The sequence below is a fragment of the Mytilus galloprovincialis genome, chromosome 1, assembly GCF_965363235.1.
Source record: "Mytilus galloprovincialis chromosome 1, xbMytGall1.hap1.1, whole genome shotgun sequence".
Classification (NCBI taxonomy): domain Eukaryota; kingdom Metazoa; phylum Mollusca; class Bivalvia; order Mytilida; family Mytilidae; genus Mytilus; species Mytilus galloprovincialis.
The window spans coordinates 120,474,314-120,497,424 of record NC_134838.1 but is presented as its reverse complement, the minus strand read 5'-3'; the positions used below and the strand labels follow the sequence as shown (position 1 = coordinate 120,497,424).

Genomic DNA, 23,111 nt, shown 5'->3' with positions numbered 1-23,111 from the left:
GGCGTGATCAAGCACCCTAAATATTCCGCGATAGATTGCACAGATATTTAGCTTTTTATCAATATAAGCAAATTAATGTCGTTATTTCTGAGTAGTTAAATCGATAAATTTAACAACGTTTGAGATTTTTCCTGTAATCTTTTACGAATCTATCTAGATATCACGCAGAGACTTTTGTTTTGTTGGTTTTATCAGTTGAAATGAGTATTTTGTTCGAAATGTCATTGAACAAATTTCATTTTACTTTTATTTTTACAAAGTGTGTAGTAGAAGGATCATGTTTATGAGTGACATTTTTAAATTTTCTGTGTTGAAAGTTTGAAAGTTTGCCTAAGTCAATGGCTTTCACAACACGATACGAGTCCATTTGTTCAAATTCATCTTCACTATCATACGAGTCTACATCATCATCATGAGCACTTGGGTAAAACGACGAAGCACCTTGACTAACAGGAAACTCAGTCCTATCTCTATTAGTAGCATCAATATCAATACCATTCCATTCTCTTGCAGCTTCTTCCACTGCAATTGTGTCTGCCTCTGATACTATCGACCGGTTCGTATCAGAGGCTCGTGAAGAACTTCTCATCTGGTCCTTAGACATCCCAGAAATTCGTACGTCACTCAGAAAGTCGTTTTTAGACTTATCATCACTATGGATACCAGGCATTAATTTATGTTTTAAACGAACCAATTCAGCTTCATTCATGGGTTTTGATTGCTTCATTTGATTCCCGTCTCTGTCTTTGAACTGATATTTAGTTTGCATTAATCGAGCATTTAATAAAGCTCTATCATTGTCGTAACTTAGAATAGGCTTTTCTGTAAGGATAACGTTTTCTTCTGGTTCCTCAGCAAATGTTACTCGTTTCTGCAATTTTTGTTTTCCGTTCCTACTTGAAATACTTGCTGTACTTAAATTTGATTTGAATGCTTTCCCTACCACATTATATGTAGTAATATCAGATGTCGATTCCGATACCATACTTCCACCATCACTTAAATTAGACATTTTACCCGATATATGTTTGCGTAAATCTTCAAATTGTTTATCTAACTGTTTCATTACAATCTTTTTCTCATAAATGTGATCCAGAGTAGAATAAAGCAAATCTGTTTCTGGATGTTTGAGCGATTTTGACACCTGAAATGATGAAGGTCTAGGATTTGGAATTGACCGTCCAGTTAAGGTAATATTTTCTTGACTTATTATTATTGGTTTTTCTTTTAAAATTTTGTCTTCCTTATGATGAGTTTTTAAATGATCGTGTGGTATTGTTGTATTTGAACTTGGTTTCGGCGCAGACCTTGGGTTTTCTTCCATATTTTCTTCAAATTCATTCGATTTCCCCTGAATATTTTTACCAACTAGTAAATTTGGCATCCCGCCGTATGCCTTTACGGATGTCTTTTTAAATGGATGAATGTTTTGTTTCTTTTCAAATGTCAAAGAAATCTGAGCGTCAGATGATTTTCTACGTTTTACCGGAAATAAGGCAGGCAAAGATTTGGCGCGATACATATTTGAATCTTGATTTGGGGATGTTGCGTATTCACGGATTGACGACACTGATGATGGTTTCGGCTGGTTGATTGATTCTGTTGCATCCAATATATCAATAGCCTCGCATGTTGATATTGACGTAGTTGCCCTTTGTTCTGGCTTCTTCTTCAAGGTCGCATACCTGTGTCGCGGACTATTTGACCTTGCTAATCTTACCTTAGCTGGAGATGATATCCAATCACGAGATCCGTCCAAACTGTTTGTGTCATCCATATTTTTCTGTAGCGACACTGCAATTTTAATTTCTTGCTTTGGAGCTGATTCCAAATCACGTGATAGAGGCCTTGACCTTGATAATGTTATATTTCTTTTACGATTTTCTATTTCTTTCTCAGATGCTTGATGACCAGATTTTTTATTGAATAAAGGTTTCTTTTTCGAAAATTTCTGAGGAACCTCCACGAAAGCCTGTGGTTTTGGAATTGATATTTGTCGGTCTCTTTGGAGAAACAAATTTGATATAACATTAACTGTATTCCGAACGGTGTCTGCCGAAGATGGATGCCTTTGCTTGTTTTCATTGTTCACGGAAGCAACTATATTTATCAAAGCAGCTTGTTGAAAATTATCTTTCATGTCTGTGAACCTTCTTGGTGAATTTTCTCCTCTGAGGGCGACAGAAGCCGAGCTTGTTAGTCTTGGATCATTTTGTGTTTTCCTAAGATACGGATACTGGTCTTTTATTTCTTTCAGGGGGTAAACCCGCCCGGCAGATTGAGTTCGCATTGTTGTAACCTCTGTCATAATGTCAAAATGATGAATACAAAATTTAAATCTACTTTGGAATTATATGCAAAAACTTCCTTTATATATGCGTTGTTTTATAAGTATTACATCCATAATAAGCAATTATCCAAGTAAATATTTCAAACAAAGTGCAACATACTGTCCTCTTAGAAACCTGAAAATAAAATTATTAATCAATAATAATCCAAGTTGCTGATATTTTAAATATACATGTATTCTATGCATACTTTACTTTTATCAATGACTAACAGCTAATATAAATCTACAAATCACGCCAGGTGAGTTATATAGAAGACAAAGAATACGTTGATATAATACCAGATAACTTCCATTTACTGGGAGCTAAAACTAATATAAAGATATGTTCAAGTTAAAAACGGGGTGGAAATATTGAAATTAGTTTGAAAACGTCAATGAAAAAGTGAAACCATCCAACGTATTGCGTAATCATTGTTTCTTGGATTGTATATACGGTTAGGCAAATTTAAGGAATGCTTAAAGTAAAGATAAAACTCACTAAAAACTGGTCCCAAAGAAAATCAAACAACCTAATAAGGATGTCTTTTCATAGCCAAAAAAAAAAACTTTGTAAGACTCGGTTTGCATAACCAAAATATTAATACGGATTTTGCATAGTCAAAACCTTAAAAGACTTGGTTTGCATAACCAAATCTTAGTAAGGAAAAATTTACATAGCCAAAACCCTGTAAGACTTGGTTTGCATAATGTAATGTTTGTAAGAATAAATTTACATAGCTTAATTCCTATAGAACTAACTCTGCATAAACGAGAACAACCATTGATCTTGTGTTATGAAATTTGTCCCGAATAAATTAATAAACGCTGGGCAACATTTTTACTACTGAGTAGACATTTGCTTGAAATGAATGTCGTCAATCGAACAGTGTAAGTTAATCAGAATGAAAGTAAATCAGTGTGTTCGATTACATTCACAGCGTTAATAACATAATATATCAATTACGTTACGAAGTTAAATAGAACAATAGAAGTAGGATTTAAATGATAGATACATTTAGAAAAAAATACTTTGAAAAAATATGCTTTGATGTATTGATATAGGTTTTATCAAAGTAAATAAATATAAAAGGACAATTTTCTATTAAAGAACTTCTAAATAAATAAATCCTTCATTCAAAATTATATATTTTTCAATATAAAAATATTAAAATTATATAAGTGTTATAATGCAGTCAACAAGAAAATATGCACAATAATCATTATTCAAATATATTAATATCTAGGAGAAATCTATCTCAACTTAAAATTTCAGAAATAATTAAACTAGGGCACAAAAGTTCGTCTGAATAAAATAAATACCAAGCCACGTCCACTTGATGTTTTTGTTAGATGTATTTTCATTTATCTCCATCTGGTGAGTTAAGACTTTGTCAGCTGATGTTAACAGTTGTTCTTCTGTTGTCCTGTTACAACACAGTTCCAGGTTACGGGAGGGTTGGTCCCCCGCAAACATGTTTAACCCCGCTACATTATGTATGTATGTGCCTGTCCCGAGACAGGAGCCTGTAATTCAGTGGTTGTCGTTGTTGCTGTGGGTTTTTTTCCATTTCGTTCATTTTTGTAGTACTAAAATTTGGCCACTCGCCGAAGCAAACAAATTGTAAATCCCATTTGTAACATTGGCAAAGCATCAAATATCATTTCAAAAGTTCTAATTTCTATTATGTTTTAGCTATGACTTGATTAAAATTTATGTATTACTGTCTAAAACAAGTATGCATATTATATGAAAATGAATTAAACTATTCATATTGTCATTAGAGAAGATATTTTACTACAACTACTTATATTGAAAACTAGCCCCAAACATCATGTCAGGCATTGTCATTACTTAAAAAACAATAAATTTCTTCTAATCTGAGAAACAATTCGACATTTTAGCAAAATGTTTGACTAATGATACTGATGATCCACCACAAAGTTATATAATAGAACCATACAACTACATGTTCATGTAGTAAGCAAATACATGTACATATAGATATAGAAGTACTTTTGCTAAATTTAGATGCGGAGTAGCTCCGTTGAGAATTGAAACAGGGCGGTATGAAAATAAAAATGTAGACGAAACAGTGTGTTTTATGTGTAATGATAGCATAGAAGACGAAAAACATGTAATATTACCATGCCCTTTATATGCAGATTTGCGCTTTTGTCTATATAGTGAAGCTAAGAAATATAATGTCGATTTTAATGATTTGTCTGATAATGATAAATTTGTTTATTTATTTATAAACATTAATTGTTATGATATGGTTGCCAAAACCTGCTTTGATATTTTAAGTAGAAGAAATACCTTTTTATATTCTCAAAAGGAAATTTTAATAATCGTATGTATTTTAACTAGTTTTATACAGAAATTGTTTTACAGTCTCTCATAATTCTTTATAGAATGGTACTTGTATTTTATATTTGTGTATTTTCTGTTTTATATTGTGTATATACTCTGTACGTCCTGTATATTTATGTATTGCAAGTAGTGAGACTTTAATAAAATATTGAATCATTGAATCATATAAAAAAAAAGATGTGGTATGATTGCTAATGAGGTAATTCTCCACAAGAGACCAAAATGACACAAAAATTACTACAGGTCACCGTACGGCCTTCAACAATGATTAAAGCTCATACCGCATTGTCAGTTATAAAAGGCCCCGAAATGGCAATGTAAAACAATTCAAATTTATTTACAAAAAAAAAAAAAATAAAAAAATAAAATATGTAACACATAAACAAACAACAACCACTGAATTACAGGCTCCTTATATCATCTTCTCAGATATCATCTCCCATTTAAGAAAAAAAATACATGAACAGATTAACCTTTAATGTGTTGTTCTCCTAGCTACAAAATGTATCCAAAATCAAAGATGTGGAACATATTCTATCGTAATCATTTGGTAATTAATGCAATTAGTGTCTCAGTTAACACAATTAATAACACCATATATAGGAAAAACATAGAACTCCTTTTGTCATATAAAACACAGTCAAACATCCAAACATACTATCCACACTCGTCTGTGTCCACACTTGTATTGATAAATAAAAAAGTACTTGTCTACTGTATCAAAAAAGGTCTATTGCGTTAAACAGTTAGCCCTATAGATACTAACAATGTCGACAATTTGCGTTAAACAATTGATTCTTTATCACTAGTATTTTACGCAGTTTTGGTCGTTTATAATTTGTTTTGAATGGGTATTTAATCAAATAATTCTTTAGATGTTAAAATATTAATAAAATATCAAACAATTAATGTTTATTGACACCAAGACATCGAATTATATCAAATGAATATAACGTTTACACGACAAAATAAATGATTAAATAAAATTGAAAGTAGTAAGATAAATAACTCGGTGTTAAAGGTCAGAAAATTGTCAAAAACAAAAGGATTTGATCAAGTGAAAAATGTACGTCTCTTGGTGACATGAATGAAAATGGCTTTGAAATAAACAAGAAACAATATGTATCTATAGTACTACCCTTAAATATATGTTTACGGGTATGATTGATCTGAAAGGATTATCTCAAAGAGGGATCATTGAATGAAAAGACATTTTCCATAGATTTGAAAATAAAATAAATGTTTTTATCTTCGCCGTTAAGGAATTTGTATTAATTTACCTTCGTTTTGGGATAGAGCGACTATCATTGAGGCAAAAATAGTATAAAAATCCAAGAAAGGGGTGTCGTGGAAATTCAGAGAACCCTGGTGATAAGGGAATAGATAAGGGTAGGATTACTTAATTAATTGACTATGCCAACAAATAAAGTAGTCAGATTGCAAGGAAATCCTCTCAAATCGGTGCTAGGGGGCGTCTTAAACTTGATGTGAGACGAGGGTTTTTGAAGGTCAAACTGTGGCTTGAGACGAATAACAGCAATAAAATTGCAGTTCCATTTCTTAGTTACCAAACAACAAAAGTTTAAAAAAAAGACATCTAGATGATATCATACGGTTGGGTGTCAATCTCTAAATCGTTCCGAGCGTATTAACTTGATTTGTATAAAAACTTAACAGAACTCATAAATGATCTACCATCAAATTCTCCAAATAATAAAGCACAGTAAGATAAGACAACTGCTAAGGAGGTGCCTGACTAGGATCAGTCACCTGCAAAGGTGGCGGGCGAAGCAAAGTAAGTATTTTTTAATCAAAATCCTCCTCTTTTTCATATTTCAATCAGCAAACAAACAAAACATTTAAACTAACAAAACACAACATGGTAAAACAACATAAAAATAATTTGTGAGTGCGATGATCAAAGTAAGACCCAGACATAACCAATCAAATTAAAGTATTTGGTGTTTCGAGTACATATTGTTACTCCTTTCTATACGATTGTAGAGGGGCATTATGTTTTTATGTTTTATGTGTCCGTTCGTTCGTTTGGTCAAGGTAGTTTTTGATGAAGTTGAAGTCCTATCAACTTGAAACTTAGTACACATGTTCCCTATAACATGATCTTTCTATTCTTAATGCCAAATTAGAGTTTTTTCCCAAATTTCACGGTCCACTGAACATTTAAACGTCTCAAATGCGAACACTTATTGGCCCCTTTTTTACAGCTCTTCGTGTACCGGTTCGATGTTTCAGAATAATATTTTTGACTTAATTGTAGCGAAATCTTTTATCAGCCTCCAAATGTAGAAACCAAACATTTATCTTACCTTTATTCCTTGTTCATAAAGATGTTATAGCTCCTTGTGAATAGCCTGTAATAAATACATGAAATATACATTAGTTAAAATATATAAGTATAATTGTCATGCTGTATTTGTAAAACGTACACATTAAATGTTATCAAAGAACAATCTTCCTTGTGAAAATATCAGATTTAAAACTTTCTTTTTCACAGCAGGTCATTAGATTTTAAATTTTGTAATTGACAGTGATTTAAAACATTTAAATGCTTGCCAACGTTGCAGATGCGTAGTAACAAACTAAAAAAATCACGGTAGAAAGTCGTAAATATTTCAAACCGACATGCGTTTGTGGGCAAGCGAAAATCGTGTATACATAGAGACTAACAAATATATAAATATTGACTTTATTTTCCAAATGAAAATATACTTTTAATTAGTTGTTTGATTCTGGTAGACCCCTTTTACGTGTGCATGCGTATATGGAAATGGCTTAAAAGAAATGCGACCAGATCATATAATATTATATTATAAACACAAGGCGAAATCAGCGCCGATATTTTTAGTAGGGGTAACCACGCACTTGCTTTTCCTCAATATCATTATACTATATAATATCATAGTAAACACATTAGGACGACACCGACCGTGCGAGGGCTGTATAGCCAGTCAAGGTAGTTAAGAACTTCCATTTGTTAGGACGACAGAAATTGATGGCACTTCTCAAAGTAATAGCAGTGCATCATTTATTGCTTTCTCATGTTTACATTTGTATGTGAGGTAGAAGTTATATTCAAAGAAGAAGCCCAGTGGAAGTTATTCTAGCAAGAGTCACATCGGAAGTTATATTAGATCTGTACGTAACACGGCCATAAAACATTGTCTGCATATCTCTCTTTAAAAATATATCATTCGTTGAAATTGAATGGAACGAAAGAAATCTGAACTTAATCCTCATTTTATATATTGATCTAATAGATTTATTTCACAAATATATGCTTATTAATATTTAATGAGGAAAAATGGATTATGATTTGAATTCTTTAATATCGAGTATGTATTATTGAGGTATATTATAATGTCTTTACGACTCTTATTTTTGTAAGTTTACAATACTTTTCATTATAAGTGTTTGGTTATTGATATTTGACATACTATATAGTAGGATTTCTCAAAAGGAATGCAAGAAGATAGCAAACAGACTATAAACCTGTAAACTACATGTAATTTAAAAGTCAATTTTTAATTTAAAGTCTTTGACTAAATCAAACAGAACTGCGGCAAGTATTCTGCCACGTGTGTCTGTTTCCAGTCAATATATTCATACCAACAAATTGAAATCTATCAAACCAACAAATTTCGGATAAAAAAAAAAAAAAAAAAGTGTCTGAAAAAAAAACTCTGAGCTAAACTGATACCCGTCGTTGCTTATTTTATCTAGATGATAAAAGAAATATTGAGTCACTAATCTAAAAAAAAAAAACCATAAAAATAAAGCAGTGTGTCAATAGCTGTTGTATGATTTTGTCCATTCAGAAATGTGAAAACAGCAGTTTAGTTGGTATTATCTGCATGTTGAAATAATTTTGTGTATAAGAATTTCCGTGGCAAAGTATTCTTTCTTTTAAGGGTGCAACTAACACATAATAAACTCATCATAGGTACCAGGACTGGAATTTTGTACTTGCGCAAGACACACGTTTCGTCGTCAAGAGACTCATCAGTGACACTCGAATAAAAAGAAAAGCATAAAAAAGACAAATAAAAGTACGAAGTTGAAGAGCAATGATGACCAACAATTCTTACAATTTTTGTCAAATACAGCTAAGGTAATCTATTCCTGAGGTAGAAGAGCCTTAGTATTTCAAAAATTTAAAGTTTTGTAAACAGATAATTTATAATTATGACCATATCGATGATAATTTATTTCAGCACAAAAGTGCTGACTACTGGGCTGGTGATACCCTCGGGTGGAAAATCCATTAGCAGTGGCATCGACCCAGTGGTTTTAAATAAACTCATCATAGATATCAGGATTAAAGATTGTTAAAAGTCAGATATCCTCGGGAATAAAAACTCGTGGTTGTAAATAACCTCCTCATAGATACCAGGATTAAAGGTCAGTAAACCTGAAATCATTTCTGTACGTATATCCTTCTTCGATATATGATTTTGATGGCAATCATTTTAACATATAATGTGTCTATGATTGTTTCTGTGGTAAATTTGTGTAGACTCAGAAGTGAGTCGGACTGTTTATCATGTTAATGATACATAGGTTTGGGAAATTTAGTCTAAGATTGAAAATCATCAAGTTTACTATCAAAATTATGCTTAATATTGAAATCAAAATGAAACAGTAGTACATTTAGAATTGGAACAATCTTCCCAAAAATTTACATTCAATGAGGCAAAGCAAGGTTTCTTTATTCTTTTAATTATTGTTCTGCATTTATTTGCGCTCTTGCTGTTTGTTTTTGTTTAAACATTTTTTTCTAAACATTCTAACCGGGAAAAATAGTCAGCCGAATGCATATAAAACACATATATGAAACTATTTAATTTTAAACGTGGACCATTTAACAACAAAATATAATAGTGTATACATGTATAAATCAATATCGTGGGAAACTATCTTAATTGAAGTTAGTTTTCGTTTTGAAAATTAAATCTTTAAAGGCAATAATTATCAAATCACATACAATATTTCTTTAAATATTGAAGTATGTATAATGACTTTTAAAAGACGGTAAATATGATTAAACTGAAACATTATGCAATAAGATAAATTATTGTTAAAAACAAATTTTAGATTATTCGCATGTGATTTCCAAAATTTTCGGTCTGCCTGTTCTAAGTCGATTTTCATCTTCATTTGTTTTTAACCGAGTTATAAATTCATATAAAAACAAAACTCCCTACCTGCAAAGTTAAACTCCAGTTTTAATCATTTTAAAAGATTTTGTCAGTTTTAACAAGTAAAGGTGTAAATAGCAACTGAGTGACAATTAAATTGTCAAAATTAAAATACACCATTATTTTGGTATACCTTGATTTACGTTTGATATTTAAATAAAAAGGAGCTTAGCATGACCTCGGGTTTTATCATAAAATGGCATTGGAAACGATATTTAAACCCAATGAGATAAAGAAGCAAAACATTTGTAAGGTATATAATAAAGATGTATTAATTTGGTGCTATGGTTGACCTCACACCATTTCAACAAAGACAAATACAATCAAATATCTACTGCAAATAATTCAAAACTCATTGACTCAAATATACGATCATGTTTTAAATTTTATAACCTTGAGGTGAACTACTAGTATTTCAAGGAACTATCCTATTGTTTTGAACAGCCGACATTAATTTTGAATCTTCTATCTAATATAAGAAATTGTCACAATACACTGGGGATAAGCTTTTAAATCTAAGCTACACGAAGATTGTCGGGGAAAGCTAAAGTATTATACGTAAACAGGCGTTATGGTTTCAAACTATTTATTTTGTACAACACGATGAATACCACATTTGGAACCATATCTGATGACCCTACCGAAGCACCTAAGATAATCCCCCCGTTTTTGTTGGTATTCGTGTTGCTCAGTCTTTAGTTTTCTATGTCGAGATTTGTGTACTGTTATTTGTCTTTTTTGCCTTTTCCTTTCCTCTTTCTTTTGCCATGGGTTTATCAGTTTGTTTCGGCTTTTGAGTATGAATTTCCGTTTGGGATCTGTGCATCTCTTCAATTTAGAATATATATTTTTATAGATCTATACCCCCAATGCTGATAGACTTAGGTTTGTTTTTGGCTATTTGATAAATAATCAAATTAAAAGAGAAATTGATATTTTCTATTATAATCAATAGCTTAACTTGTTGTCTCATGGGAAACAAAGATTGATGAGCAAATTAATGAAAAGTAAATATTATATCTCAACTATATTTACATATTGCAATCACATTGTGTATTAAAGCATATAATGAATATTGCTCATTCGGAATTGTAATTACATCTTCAAATTAAATATTGACATTTAAAATGAAAGATTTCATTGTGATAGATGCTTTGTGGAAATGGAGGATTGTGGAGATTAAATAAAGCAAATATCCTTGACAAATTATATAAAGCAAACATCACTAGAGAAATCATTAAAAAAAACTTCAGAAGACGGAACATCTTTGCGTTGTTGTTGCAGTTCCTTTCAAGCGTGACGTATTTGAAGTAAAACTCCGTATATTTCTTAATGGTATAATTTTATTGGATGAATTTGAAGAGATCATCGTGTATCAACTTCATAGCACATAAGAAGAAGAAAATATAAATACTGCCAGGTAAAAACAATGAAATAAAATAAGTAGATATAACCTAAATAACATGTCTAAGAAGAACAGACGACAATGTGGTCAAAAGAATCTAACATTTATACTCGTGCTTGTTCACACTATACGGACTTCATATACAGGAATGTGCTCTTTACGCAGAAACTGCCCCAACAAAGCTACGAGGAGGACAGATTAAAATTGATACTCCGAAAATTTTACGGACACAATCACGAATTGGTTGACCCATACGATGTGTCTTTGACCAAACTAGCTAAGGACATTTTTACCACATGTTAGACTGTGGTTTGTCATTACGTCGTCTAATCTTTTAATTACCGAACGTGACTTGTTCCCGATTGTGACTGTTTTGCTGAGTGTGAATTCGCATTGCTATAAGACGTGTTTTGGTACTTTTCTATCCCAAATTCATGTATTTAGTTTTGATGTTATACTTGTAATTCTCATCAGATTTTGTCAAATGTCTTGACGTCTTTTTAGACAATATACGTATAGTGTCTTGAAATATGAAATTTATTTGTATGAGGCTTAGAACCGGGGGAAATGCGAGGTTCTACCGAGCATTTCCCCTGTTTCGTGCCGAATACAAATAAATTTCATACTTCAAGACACTATACGTATATTGTTTTTATACTGAAATCGATAAAAAATTAAAAAATTAAAAAAAATATGTAACAAATATTATTAAAAAAAGTGTTTGGAATTTCCCTCTTGGGGTACCATTTTTGGGGTATTTCCCTATGACCGTAGTCCAGGCGGCAGGACATTGACATTGTAAGGAATTAAAAAGAAAAAATGAACTTAATTAATAACAATAAACATGGTATATAAATTACCAATTTGAAGACATAACAAGTTTAAATTCATAAAAGTTTGACCATTGTTACTACACGTTGTCATGGTTGTGACGTGACGTTGTTGATGAAATATAGTAGTTCCGGTAAGAAGGCGTGGCTTATAAGTTAGTTGAGGTCATTGACGTATAAAGCTAACGTTTATACGTATAGCTTTATTTGTATAGTAAAATAGCTGATTGCAGTATTATAGGGTTATTGCATGAATATTGGGGAATATTGTCCCGAGTAGAAATTTATATTGCACGAGATTGCGAGTGCAATATATGTTCTACGAGGGACAATATTCCCCAATATTCATGCAATAACCCTTTTATTGTATAGTAATATAATATTTGAAAGTAAAACTTGGTTTAAACCAAGATTTTGTGGTTGATGACGTCATGAATTTTGAAGATTTATTGCACTAGTGCAATATTAGAATTTATTGCACGCTAACTTTTGGTTACTTTCTGTGGGAAATATTATATTGCTATACAATAAAATTGGTTATATTCGTGTGTTATGGTAAGGAAAATTAATTACCGTTTTCATTTATTCGATTTGATTTGGTTCAACGTAATTTGTACGATGTATTACGTTTTCTTGTTTGATTCAGAATTAACCGGACATAGAATATAGTTAATTTTCTAATTGCTACCTCAGTTTGATATTAATAAGTATTGCAATTTTCATATTAAATGTAATATCAGTATTTAGTACAAATATAATTTTAAATAAATCTTAATTTTATCTAATTTTTGATAGATAGTTTTATTCATTCAAATGTGACGTCAATTTTTGTGTACTGTTTTACAAATTCAAATGTGACGTCATTTTTTTGTCCCTTTTTTTTTACAATTTCAAATGTGACGTCACTTTGCGTTGAGGCTTTGACTAATTCGGGTGTGTCTATTTTTTGTGTTGGATTTTGTCGGTTTATGTAATGTATCCGTTTGTTTTCTGTAATTAGTTGATACTTCCGTTTTATCATGTATATCTTTTATATAGTCATTTTATAAAATTTACTGTTTGCAAAAGTATAAATTATTCTAAATAATAGGGATGGTCTGGTCCCAAACATAAAACCCTGGCCGTTTTTGGCACAATTTTTTTGAACTTTTGGTCCTCGATGCTGTTCAACTTTGAACTTGTTTTGACTTTAAAACTTTTGTATCTGGGCGTCACTAGTAAGTCTTGTGTGGACGAAACGCACTTCTGACGTATTAACTTTTAAACCTGGTGCCTTTTGTTAGCTATTATTCGTGTGTTTGTTTGTCAAATATGTTCTCCTATTTATTTGTATTTTAGTCCTGTAATGTTGTGTTGTCATTTTAATGTTATATTTAACATGGCAATTAAAGCGGGAGGTTTGGCATGCCACAAAACTAGGTTCAGCCCACCATTTTTTCTTTAAAAATGTCCTGTACCAAGTCAGGAATATGGTCATTATTATATTGTAGTTCGTTTCTGTGTGTGTTACATTTTAACGTTGTGTTTCTTTTGTCTCGTTTGTTTCCTCTTATATTTGAGTGTGAATTCACATTATTATAAGACGTGTCACGGTACTTTTCTATCCCAAATTCATGTATTTAGTTTTGATGTTATATTTGTTATTCTCATCGGATTTTATCTAATGCTTAGTTCGTTTCTGTGTGTGTTACATTTTAATGTTGTGTCGTCATTTTCCTCTTATATTTAATGCGTTTCTCTCGGTTTTGGTTTGTGACCCGGATTTGTTTTTTTTTCTATCGATTATTGAGTTTTGAACATCGGTATACTAGTGTTGCCTTTATTTTTACAATTAACAGGAACCCACTTACAAGGTGGGTTTGAGATGTGGGGGAGGGGGGGGGGTTAAACTCTGGTGCTCTGGAAAGGTAAGCTATGTTAAGTATCCATGCTCCCATCCCATAGTCACACTGTGTAATCACATGAAGGCGTATTCATGTATTTTCCAGTCTATATTTGGGGGGGGGGGTTCTTACATGATTCTTATCGCTGCTCATTCAATTTTCGGAATCAAAAAATTTACTATAAATAGTAAAATCACAAAAATACTGAACTCCGAGGAAAATTCAAAACGGAAAGTCTCTAATCAAATGCCAAAATCAAATGATAAAACTAATCAAACGAATGGACAACAACTGTCATATTCCTGACTAATAATAGATCACTTAGTATAGGTAAATAAACTCATCATAGATACCAGGACTAAATTTTGTATATACACCAGACGCGCGTTTCGTCTAAAAAAGACTCATCAGTGACGCTCGAACCCAAAAAAGTTGAAAAAAACAAATAAAATACGAAGTTGAAGAGCAATAAGGACCAAAATTCCTAAAAGTTTAGCCAAATACAGCTAAGGTAATCTAAACCAGTGTTTTACACGTGCATGAAGCAACAACACAACCAAAGCAAGATAATGCACGTTACTATGCAGAACAGACGGGTTATTTTAAGTATGCATTTTGGTGTTTATTGAGAGGATAAAAACTTCGTCAAAAACATTTTTAGTCTGCAATTTCCGATAATAGAGATTCTTTCAAGCAAATCTTTAAATGGTTAATTGAATTTTTATTTTAAATTTCAACCGACCTTGTTAAGAGATAAATGTCTTAATTGGGTTTCCCTGATTTTTAATCAGTTTACTAAATCAACAAATGGTTCATTTAATTATCGAATTTTCTGTCGAGACATTTTAACATTTATTTTACGTAGAACATTAATTTCAGATAAGAAGCAAATAATTGTTAATTTAAAGTTGAAAAATAATAACTCCAGAATGCAAAAAGAAAAATATCAGTATATATGTTACACAAGAATATGACATATCTACCAGTATCAAATACTATAATCAACATTCAACCTTATGATTATATAAAATCTTTTTAAAGCACAATTTTGTCTGCAAAATAGAAAAAGTTATGTTAAATTATTAGTAATATATATTAAATGCAACAAACATAAGAATAAGAGAAATCCATTTCAACTTAGGAATGAAAGAAACCGAATTGTGATTAAAAATGTGTCACGTTCTTTTATGGTTCGATCAAGAAAATGCAATGAAATCACTAAAAATTTGAAATGTTATTTGATGTCAAGTTATTATGTCACAACACCAACCTAGTAATCTGATTGCAAATAATAAATAAGCCATATACCGTGTCATTTTGTCAATTGCCTCTTCAAATTTCTGATTGTATTCAGAAAGAAAATACAATCGTTCAATATCAATGCCAAAATGTAATATAACTTCAAGTGGTATTAAAATTATAATTGTCTTTTTACTACAATACACATTACAGTTTTTTGGACTGCTGTTAGTGACGTGTTTTCCTTCAATTTTACCAAATCTTACTATATTACTGAATAGTTTTTGTTCTCTATCTGATATATATCATTAAAATAATCAATAAAACAAAACCTGTCTAAAAAGGTGAATTAATAAATGAAGATCAAAATTTATTGAAATTCGTGCGTTCGAAATAGAGAGGTAGGTACCAATATGACAACTTAGATGACGAAAATATACAATCAAACAAATCCCAGCCAAACACAGTTTAAGAGAAGGACTATGCAAGAGCAAATACAGCTAAACAGATGTAGGGAAGAGAAAAAGGCTAAAAAAAAACTATCAAACAGACACAGAACCAAGCAAGACCCAATATTGCATAGTATAGTCAATGAAAAGGACCAAACATGACAAAAAAAAAACTGCTGTGCACAGGTAAGGAAAAGAACTAGGTATGTAGGCATGACAAAATACAACCACCACAAGTTAAAAACGAGATCAACACACTATGACACATGTAGAGGAATGGACTAGGCATGGTCATGCACAAATGTGATGCAGATAATGAAAAGGGTTAGACAAGACCAGATACAATGCAACACAATAAAAATCAATGTAGATAAAGGCAATAGTAGCCTAGTATACCGCTGTTCAATAGGTATAAATCGATTTAACTGAAACAAATCTTGATCTCAAACCAAACGGCGGAAAACATATCAACTATAGGAGGAAATCAACAGAACAACAGAAACACTGAACAAAAATAAACGCCAACATACAACGAACTATTTGATTACGAATGGGTGTTAAAACAGTATTGTATCCCATGGATATTGTTGGCTTCAAGAAAGGCAGCAACTTGTTGCTACATAATTGTCAATAAATCCCGACAAAGGAAAGGACAATACATGTTGGTACAGGTAAAAACGAGGACTATCGTGTGTCTCCAGAAAGGCAGCAACTTGTTATTTCATATATAAGTCAACAACTATGAAAATATAATTCTTTTAACAGGCTATCAGCTAATAACGAAGAAGTCACTGTTTTAAAATCTGTCTCTTTTTATAAGAGGTTGGGAAAATATCGCCTTTATTAAATTTTGTTTCATTCACAGGATCAATATCTAAAGATAATAAAGCCTATTGAAATTGAATATTTAAGAATCTTTATTATATCTATTTCAATTCTTTTCAACTATTTTACTTATTTTTTTAACATCAAAATGTTATTAAGGCCACATATTACTATTGAAGGCATTGGTCAACAAATTGTAGATTCTAAATGTTTTTATCTTTTTTCATCGAATGGCGTGTTTACCAAAATAAATTAAAACGAATCGGCTACTTTACTTCCAACAAAATTTGGTTTAGCTTTATAATGTCAATCTTGAATATTTGAAGATAAATACTCAGATTTGACAGAATAGTCAAAATTACCGTTTTCGACGAACGTTATGTAATCTATTTAGAAATAAGGCATGATATTTTTAAAACCATAAATTACACATATTAGGCTTTTATATTGTGAATTAATTTAATATTGACTTTTTTAATTGACCCTGGTGTTCAACAAATTTAAGGAAAAATTGAGCTTAATACCTCAAGTACCGACCGTGCAAGGGCTGTATAGCCAGTCAAGGTCATTAAAACTTCCATCTGTTGATCCCTCAAATATGACCTGATGTTTGCTGACAGCAGACAGGACATTAATTGGTCTAGTTTGCGTTAATTACTTAGTTAGCAATAAAGTCTCTTTTAATGATCGAATTTTCTTATTAAAAAGAAGGAATAATGAATATTGCTGTTGTAATTAATAGATTTTTTTCTTTCCGATAACCGGGGCAAACAATGAACAATAAAATTCAAAAATTTCCATTGGAAAATAATATCAACTGCGAACATATAAGCATACCAACTTCTGTAATAAAAGGATACGACGTAATATCGTTCACTAGACAATTAATTGTTCTACAGGTCAGTATGTTCCTACAGTGAAGATTCAAATGGCAGCTGTATTGTTTCTTTACACTGTAAACACGTCTGATGTTAATAATCACGTCCTGTGATTATTGTTATATAATATTTATCATGACAGACGCAATACTAATCAAGAAAGGACAATACACAAACGTTACAAATCAGAAGTGACAAGCAGGGGTCGAAATTGGCGCTGGTCCGGTGGTCCGAGACCAGTAGAATTTGTGTCGGACCAGTAGATTTTGTCAGCTGGTGGTCCGGCGAATCAGTAGAAATTTTTCGTTAAAATCCATGATTGCATCTCTATCTCGGTTTGTTTACAAAAAAATAAACCTGAGAAATTATTTTTGGGATACTGGGTGTGCTATTTTTGGAATAAAGAAGAGGAAAGCAGCTGAGGAAAATAAAACTAAACATCTGTAATATCTTTTAGTGGTTATCAAATGAATGTAATTTTTGCAGGACCAGTAAATTTTGAGCCGGACCAGTAGATCTAAAGTCCACTGGTCCGGCTTGCCAGTACACTAAAAAGCTTAAATTCGACCTCTGGTGACAAGCAAGGACACTACATAAACACTGCAAATCAGAACTGACAAGTAGGTACAATACTTAAACATTGCAAATCAAGAGTGACAAGTAAGAACACTCAATACATAAACGTTACAAAAAAAAGAAGTGGCAAATAAGGACGATAAATAAATATTGCAAATCAGAACTGACAAGTGAGAACAATACATAAATATTGCAAATCAGAATTGACAAGTAAGGATGACCAAAGAACGACACAAAATATTTAACTCGTTGTTTTTGCCGCCAGCAACTTTTATCATTTGAAAATAGATATGAAAACTGCACCACACTGGTATAAAAAAATGAAAACAATGATAAAGGCTATTATTGTGTTTCATGAGTTTCGAACTTCCAAAAATTAAAATGACGACAAACACTTATCTCTATTACTGACAAATATGCAGACGTAAAATTATATTGTGTATAACTCCAGTGGTATAAATCTTCTTAAAATTTGCATCATTCAAACATTGCAATGCAAAATTGACTTCCGCATGAATCTTTTATATTATTTTGGGTCCTTAATGCTCTTCAACTTTGTACTTGTTTGGCTTTATAACTATTTTGATCAGAGCATCACTGATGAGTCTTATGTAACAAAACGCGCTTCTGGCGTATTTAATTATAATCCTGGTACCTTGATAACTATTTTATGTATATATTCAGTTGTTTTATTTGCATCACAGTGCGAAGCTTTGATTAAAGTTCCAATCTATATTAACATCATTTTGAAATTTTAACTCAAAAACAATTATTGATGGTGTGTTGCTTATTATACTGGCTAAGATTACATCATTGCATATCAGGGAGGCGAAAGTTAGCATTGGACATGCCAACTAATTAGTCAATAAATAAACCGACAATACCATGGCAAAACAAACTAAAATTAAGACTGATCACCACGAACCCCATCAAAAACATGGAGGGACCTCAAACGTTCCAGAAGGGTAAACAGTAAAATCACAAAATTAGTAAACTCCAAATAAAGTTCAAAAAGGAAAGTTCCTAAGCAAATGGCAAAATCAAAAGCTCAAACACATCAAACCAATAGATAACAACTGTCATATTATTAGATATAACATATTAACGTAATAGCTCTGCCAATTTATACATTTAATCGATGCTTATCGATGACTTATTATTATGTATATATATATTTTTAAAAATATTTTGTTAAACTATCACAGTATTCAATTTGGAAAGCATGGGTCTAAAATGACACTTAAACAAACGGCACAACACAACAACTAAAACAAAAGTGTTAATGTCCATGATGTATTTGTAACCATCGTACATGGTAAAATCGTAAAAGACATCGATTGATGGGTTCGTCTTGCTGTGCACTTTAGGTGATAATGAAGTCGATAGTATCAATTTTATTGTACTTGACAAAAATAATGAGAATAATTAGAGATAGAAAAAATATTCAAGAAGACTTAACGGTGTCGCGTGTCATTCTAATTAAGGATTCAGAGTATAACTTCCACTTTCTAATGAATACTTTATTACTTTAACTATTTTGTGACCTTTTAGTGACCCTCCTTTTCTCCATTATTTTTTCAAAGATTTAGCTAGCTGTAAAACCAGGTTCAACCAATCATTTACGTTGGAAAAAGCATGAACCAAGTGAGAAATATAACGTTTGTTTTCCATTTGTTATATTCTCATGTTGATTTTGTCAGTTTTTATGAATTTCTGCTTTTTAAAATTTATATTCGATATAAAAAAGAAGATGTTATATAATTACCAATGAGACAACTCTCTACAAGAGACCAAATACAAAGAAATTAACAACTGTATGTCATCGTTCTTGTTTTAGTTTTAAAAACTGAATCATGTTTTCTATTCGAATAACTGTTAAAGTCTGAAGTGCTATGAACAAGTTTTAAAAATAATATTTGTTGTTTTTTGGATTATCGTATCTTGTATACCTAGGAGATTTCATAGACAAACGTAATGTTTGCCATTCTATTTACTCATTACAAGGCATATCTGAGTATTGTTGTTAATTCTCAAGAACGAACACAAATGAGACACTATTTGTTTTCATTTTTAAATTTCTACATTCATTTTACCCATTGCATTCTTTCTTATAACATTGAACATAATTTATAGGTTAGTTAAGTATTATATATGTCAAAAGGTTAAACAATGTACTAATAGGTCAACATTTAATCATTCAATACAAATAATTGTAATTTTAAGTAATAAATAAGAATTACAAGGCAAGTTGTCAAGTGATATACCAGTGAACAATAAGATTTAAAAAAAAAGAAACAAACTATGACCTCCATATCAAAATCAAAATATCAAAAGCCTTCAACTTCAATTAAAAAAAAAAGACTTTTCATACTATCTTGAGACTTATATAAGGAAGTTTAAACGACCTTGACTGGCTATATATACAGCCCTTGCATGGTCGGTGACTTTTGTTATTCAAGGCATTCCGCCAGCATCATTTATTAGTGGCGACGGGAATAACTTCAGTTAGAGTATGATTTTTACTGCCATTCTTATTAATCCCAAAGTATTACTGAGGTATAGAAACATGTTCACTCTGGTATTCTTCCGACGCGCCTGAAAACACTAAGTAAAAAAAGATACATTTGGCTTTGGGGTATGTATAAATTCGAAGACCCGTGCAATCAGATGGTTAACCCTATGCCCCATACAGAGAGAGAGAGAGAGAGAGAGAGAGAGAGAGAGAGAGAGAGAGAGAGAGAGAGAGAGAGTTCAACAACTCTTTAAACGGCCCGAATGTGGCTGTATGTTACTAGACAAAACCTCTGTCCCATTGTTATCCGGTGGCCATCAAGTAGTATCACCTTGAAGACCGTACGTTTTGCATTAAAATTTGGTCCTGATTTCGCATGAAATAAATGCCATCGAACGTTTATGTGAGAGCGAAATTACAAAACATTCTTTATTTTGTCTTGTTTTGTCTTCTAAATTAACTCATCATAGGTACCAGGATTACATTTTTGTACGACAGACGTGCGGCTCGTTTCGTCTTTACAAAAGACTCGTCAGTGACAATCGAATTAAAACAAACTGGTAAGATCAAATAAACCATAAAGATAAAGAACATTGATGATCCAAAGATTCCGAAAGGTTTGACCAAATACAGTTAAAGTAATTTATCCTTCGGGTAGAAAATCCTTTGTATTTCCCAAAATTCAAAAATTTGTAAACACTTAGTTATAATTGTGACCATAGCAATGGTAATATCAGTGCTGACGACATGGATAGTGATTTCCTAGGGAAAAAACCTCAACAAACATTGTCATCGATCCTGTGGTTGTAAAGAAACTCATCATAGATACCAAGAATAACATTTTGTTCAGCAGACGCTTGGATAAAACACAATTTTAATAAATAATATAGAAACACGTGATCTATGACAAGAGAGCACACAATGTCCCCATTTTTAATCCAAAACATGTATTGGAGTTATTAATTTGATTATTATTACTATACACTTAAGCACCTTCTTAAAATTTTCGCATTTTTATGAAAAAGTGTATGACTATGTTGCTCTTTTGAAATACAATTTCATAAAAAAACAAATTATCAAGAATACTGTACAAAAATAAAGCTAACCCCTTTTATTGGTTGATTCTTATACCGGTATATAACGCTGTTCAGTCATACATGTTAGGCTTTTTTGTGTTATATTAACATTTCAGATACGGATGCAGAAATGAAAAAAGTGGGGGTTCTAAGAATCCCAACTTCAAAATAAGATTAGAGTCTTATTTTTTGATATCTGATTGTTTATACAAATTTGGTGGAAAAGATTGGTTTCAACTGCAATAACACTGTCCAGAAAATTGCGAATTGTCGCTCATTAGCGTTTTTTTCGATGAAATATAACATCAGTATTTTTATCGTTTGTTCTTTTGATCGTTCGTTGGTTTGTTCGTTCGTTCGTTTATTTGTTTGTTTGTTTGTTTGTTTGTTTGTTTGTTTGTTTGTTTGTTTGATTTTCTTTTCTTTTCTTTTGATTAGAGTTGACATGAGGTAAGCTTATTTTTTTGTGTCTGTTACATATACACGTGTACTTAAATACTTGATAGTTTTTATTTTCGTCTTTGCGTTGCATTTGACTTTGGCCATTTAACCTTACAATACAGTTCCTGAGTCTCGTCTTTAAATAAGATATTTTTTCTATGAGCTAGCCCTTTCTGCATAACAGAAATGTTTGTTGAGTATGTTGCCAAGCTTATTTCCAGTGCATCGACAGATTGTACGGAAACCAATGTATATCACTCAATTATTAAACGTAACTATTAAAATCAACACGTATACACAATACTTCGTGACGACAGTTAATTCACTGATAAATAGTTGCTATATTATTCTGTGGAACAATGCATATAACCTTAACTGGGAAAGCAATAAAGCATCAAATCTGCAATACATTTTCAAAATTGAATATAAACCTTTTAGGTAGATTCCTTATCACGTCCAAATAGTCTTGAAATTTTATTTGGCACTACTGCTGCCAGAATTTAGATAAATGTATAATGAATTAAAGGAAATCAGTGTTATATTATTTTGAAGAACTTACCGTTTATCTGTTATCCTCTGTCTTTATTGATTGTGAACTTCGTCAAAGTAGCATGTCACGTGTCTCGGATATATATCATCTATTGAAGAGGAAATATCATCCGTCTTGGATTGTGCGGATTTACTACCTATGTTAATAATATGTTTTATTGATTTACAGGTATTGATGTGTTATTAATTTTATCAAATTTATCTCCGAATTCCTTGGTAGACATTCAAACGAAACAAATTCTATAGTCTCTAACAGTTAAACTGATTGAGATTTTTATTTGATTAAATGGGTATTGTTTTAAATAATTACAACTTGTCTAGATGGAATAAAATGATAGTTTAACTGGGCGAAAGACTATTAGAAAAACCTGGATTATTAAAAGTACAATACTTTATAAAAAGACGAATATCATTAGATTGGGATTTATTTCATTTGTTTTACATAGCTACCCCTAAAACTCAATGCATTACATTAGTTTACTGAACCAATAACCTCTTTTTTGCCCCGAGCAATTTTAAGGTTATTGCATAT

General features: G+C 31.5%; 1 protein-coding gene across 2 annotated transcripts; it reads right to left on the bottom strand.

Moving 5' to 3' along the window:
• Positions 1-233: 233 nt before the first annotated feature.
• On the bottom strand, positions 234-22,704 carry LOC143055169 (uncharacterized). Of its 2 annotated transcripts, none has more exons than XM_076228308.1 (3): positions 22,590-22,704; positions 7,028-7,072; positions 234-2,465 (listed from the first exon to the last, which is right to left on the bottom strand). In XM_076228308.1, exon 3 carries the CDS (start codon positions 2,306-2,308, stop codon positions 236-238), a length of 2,073 nt encoding a protein of 690 aa, XP_076084423.1. In that variant the 5' UTR covers positions 2,309-2,465; positions 7,028-7,072; positions 22,590-22,704; the 3' UTR covers positions 234-235. The 2 variants fall into 2 exon arrangements, with proteins under 2 accessions (XP_076084423.1, XP_076084431.1); XM_076228316.1 differs by lacking the exon at positions 22,590-22,704 and adding an exon at positions 9,923-10,052.
• Between the last annotated feature and the right edge of the window lie 407 nt (positions 22,705-23,111).

Coding starts and splice junctions, on each gene's coding strand:
- LOC143055169 (XM_076228308.1), bottom strand. CDS start 2,308: ATGACAGAGGTTACAACAATGCGAACTCAATCTGCCGGGCGGGTTTAC.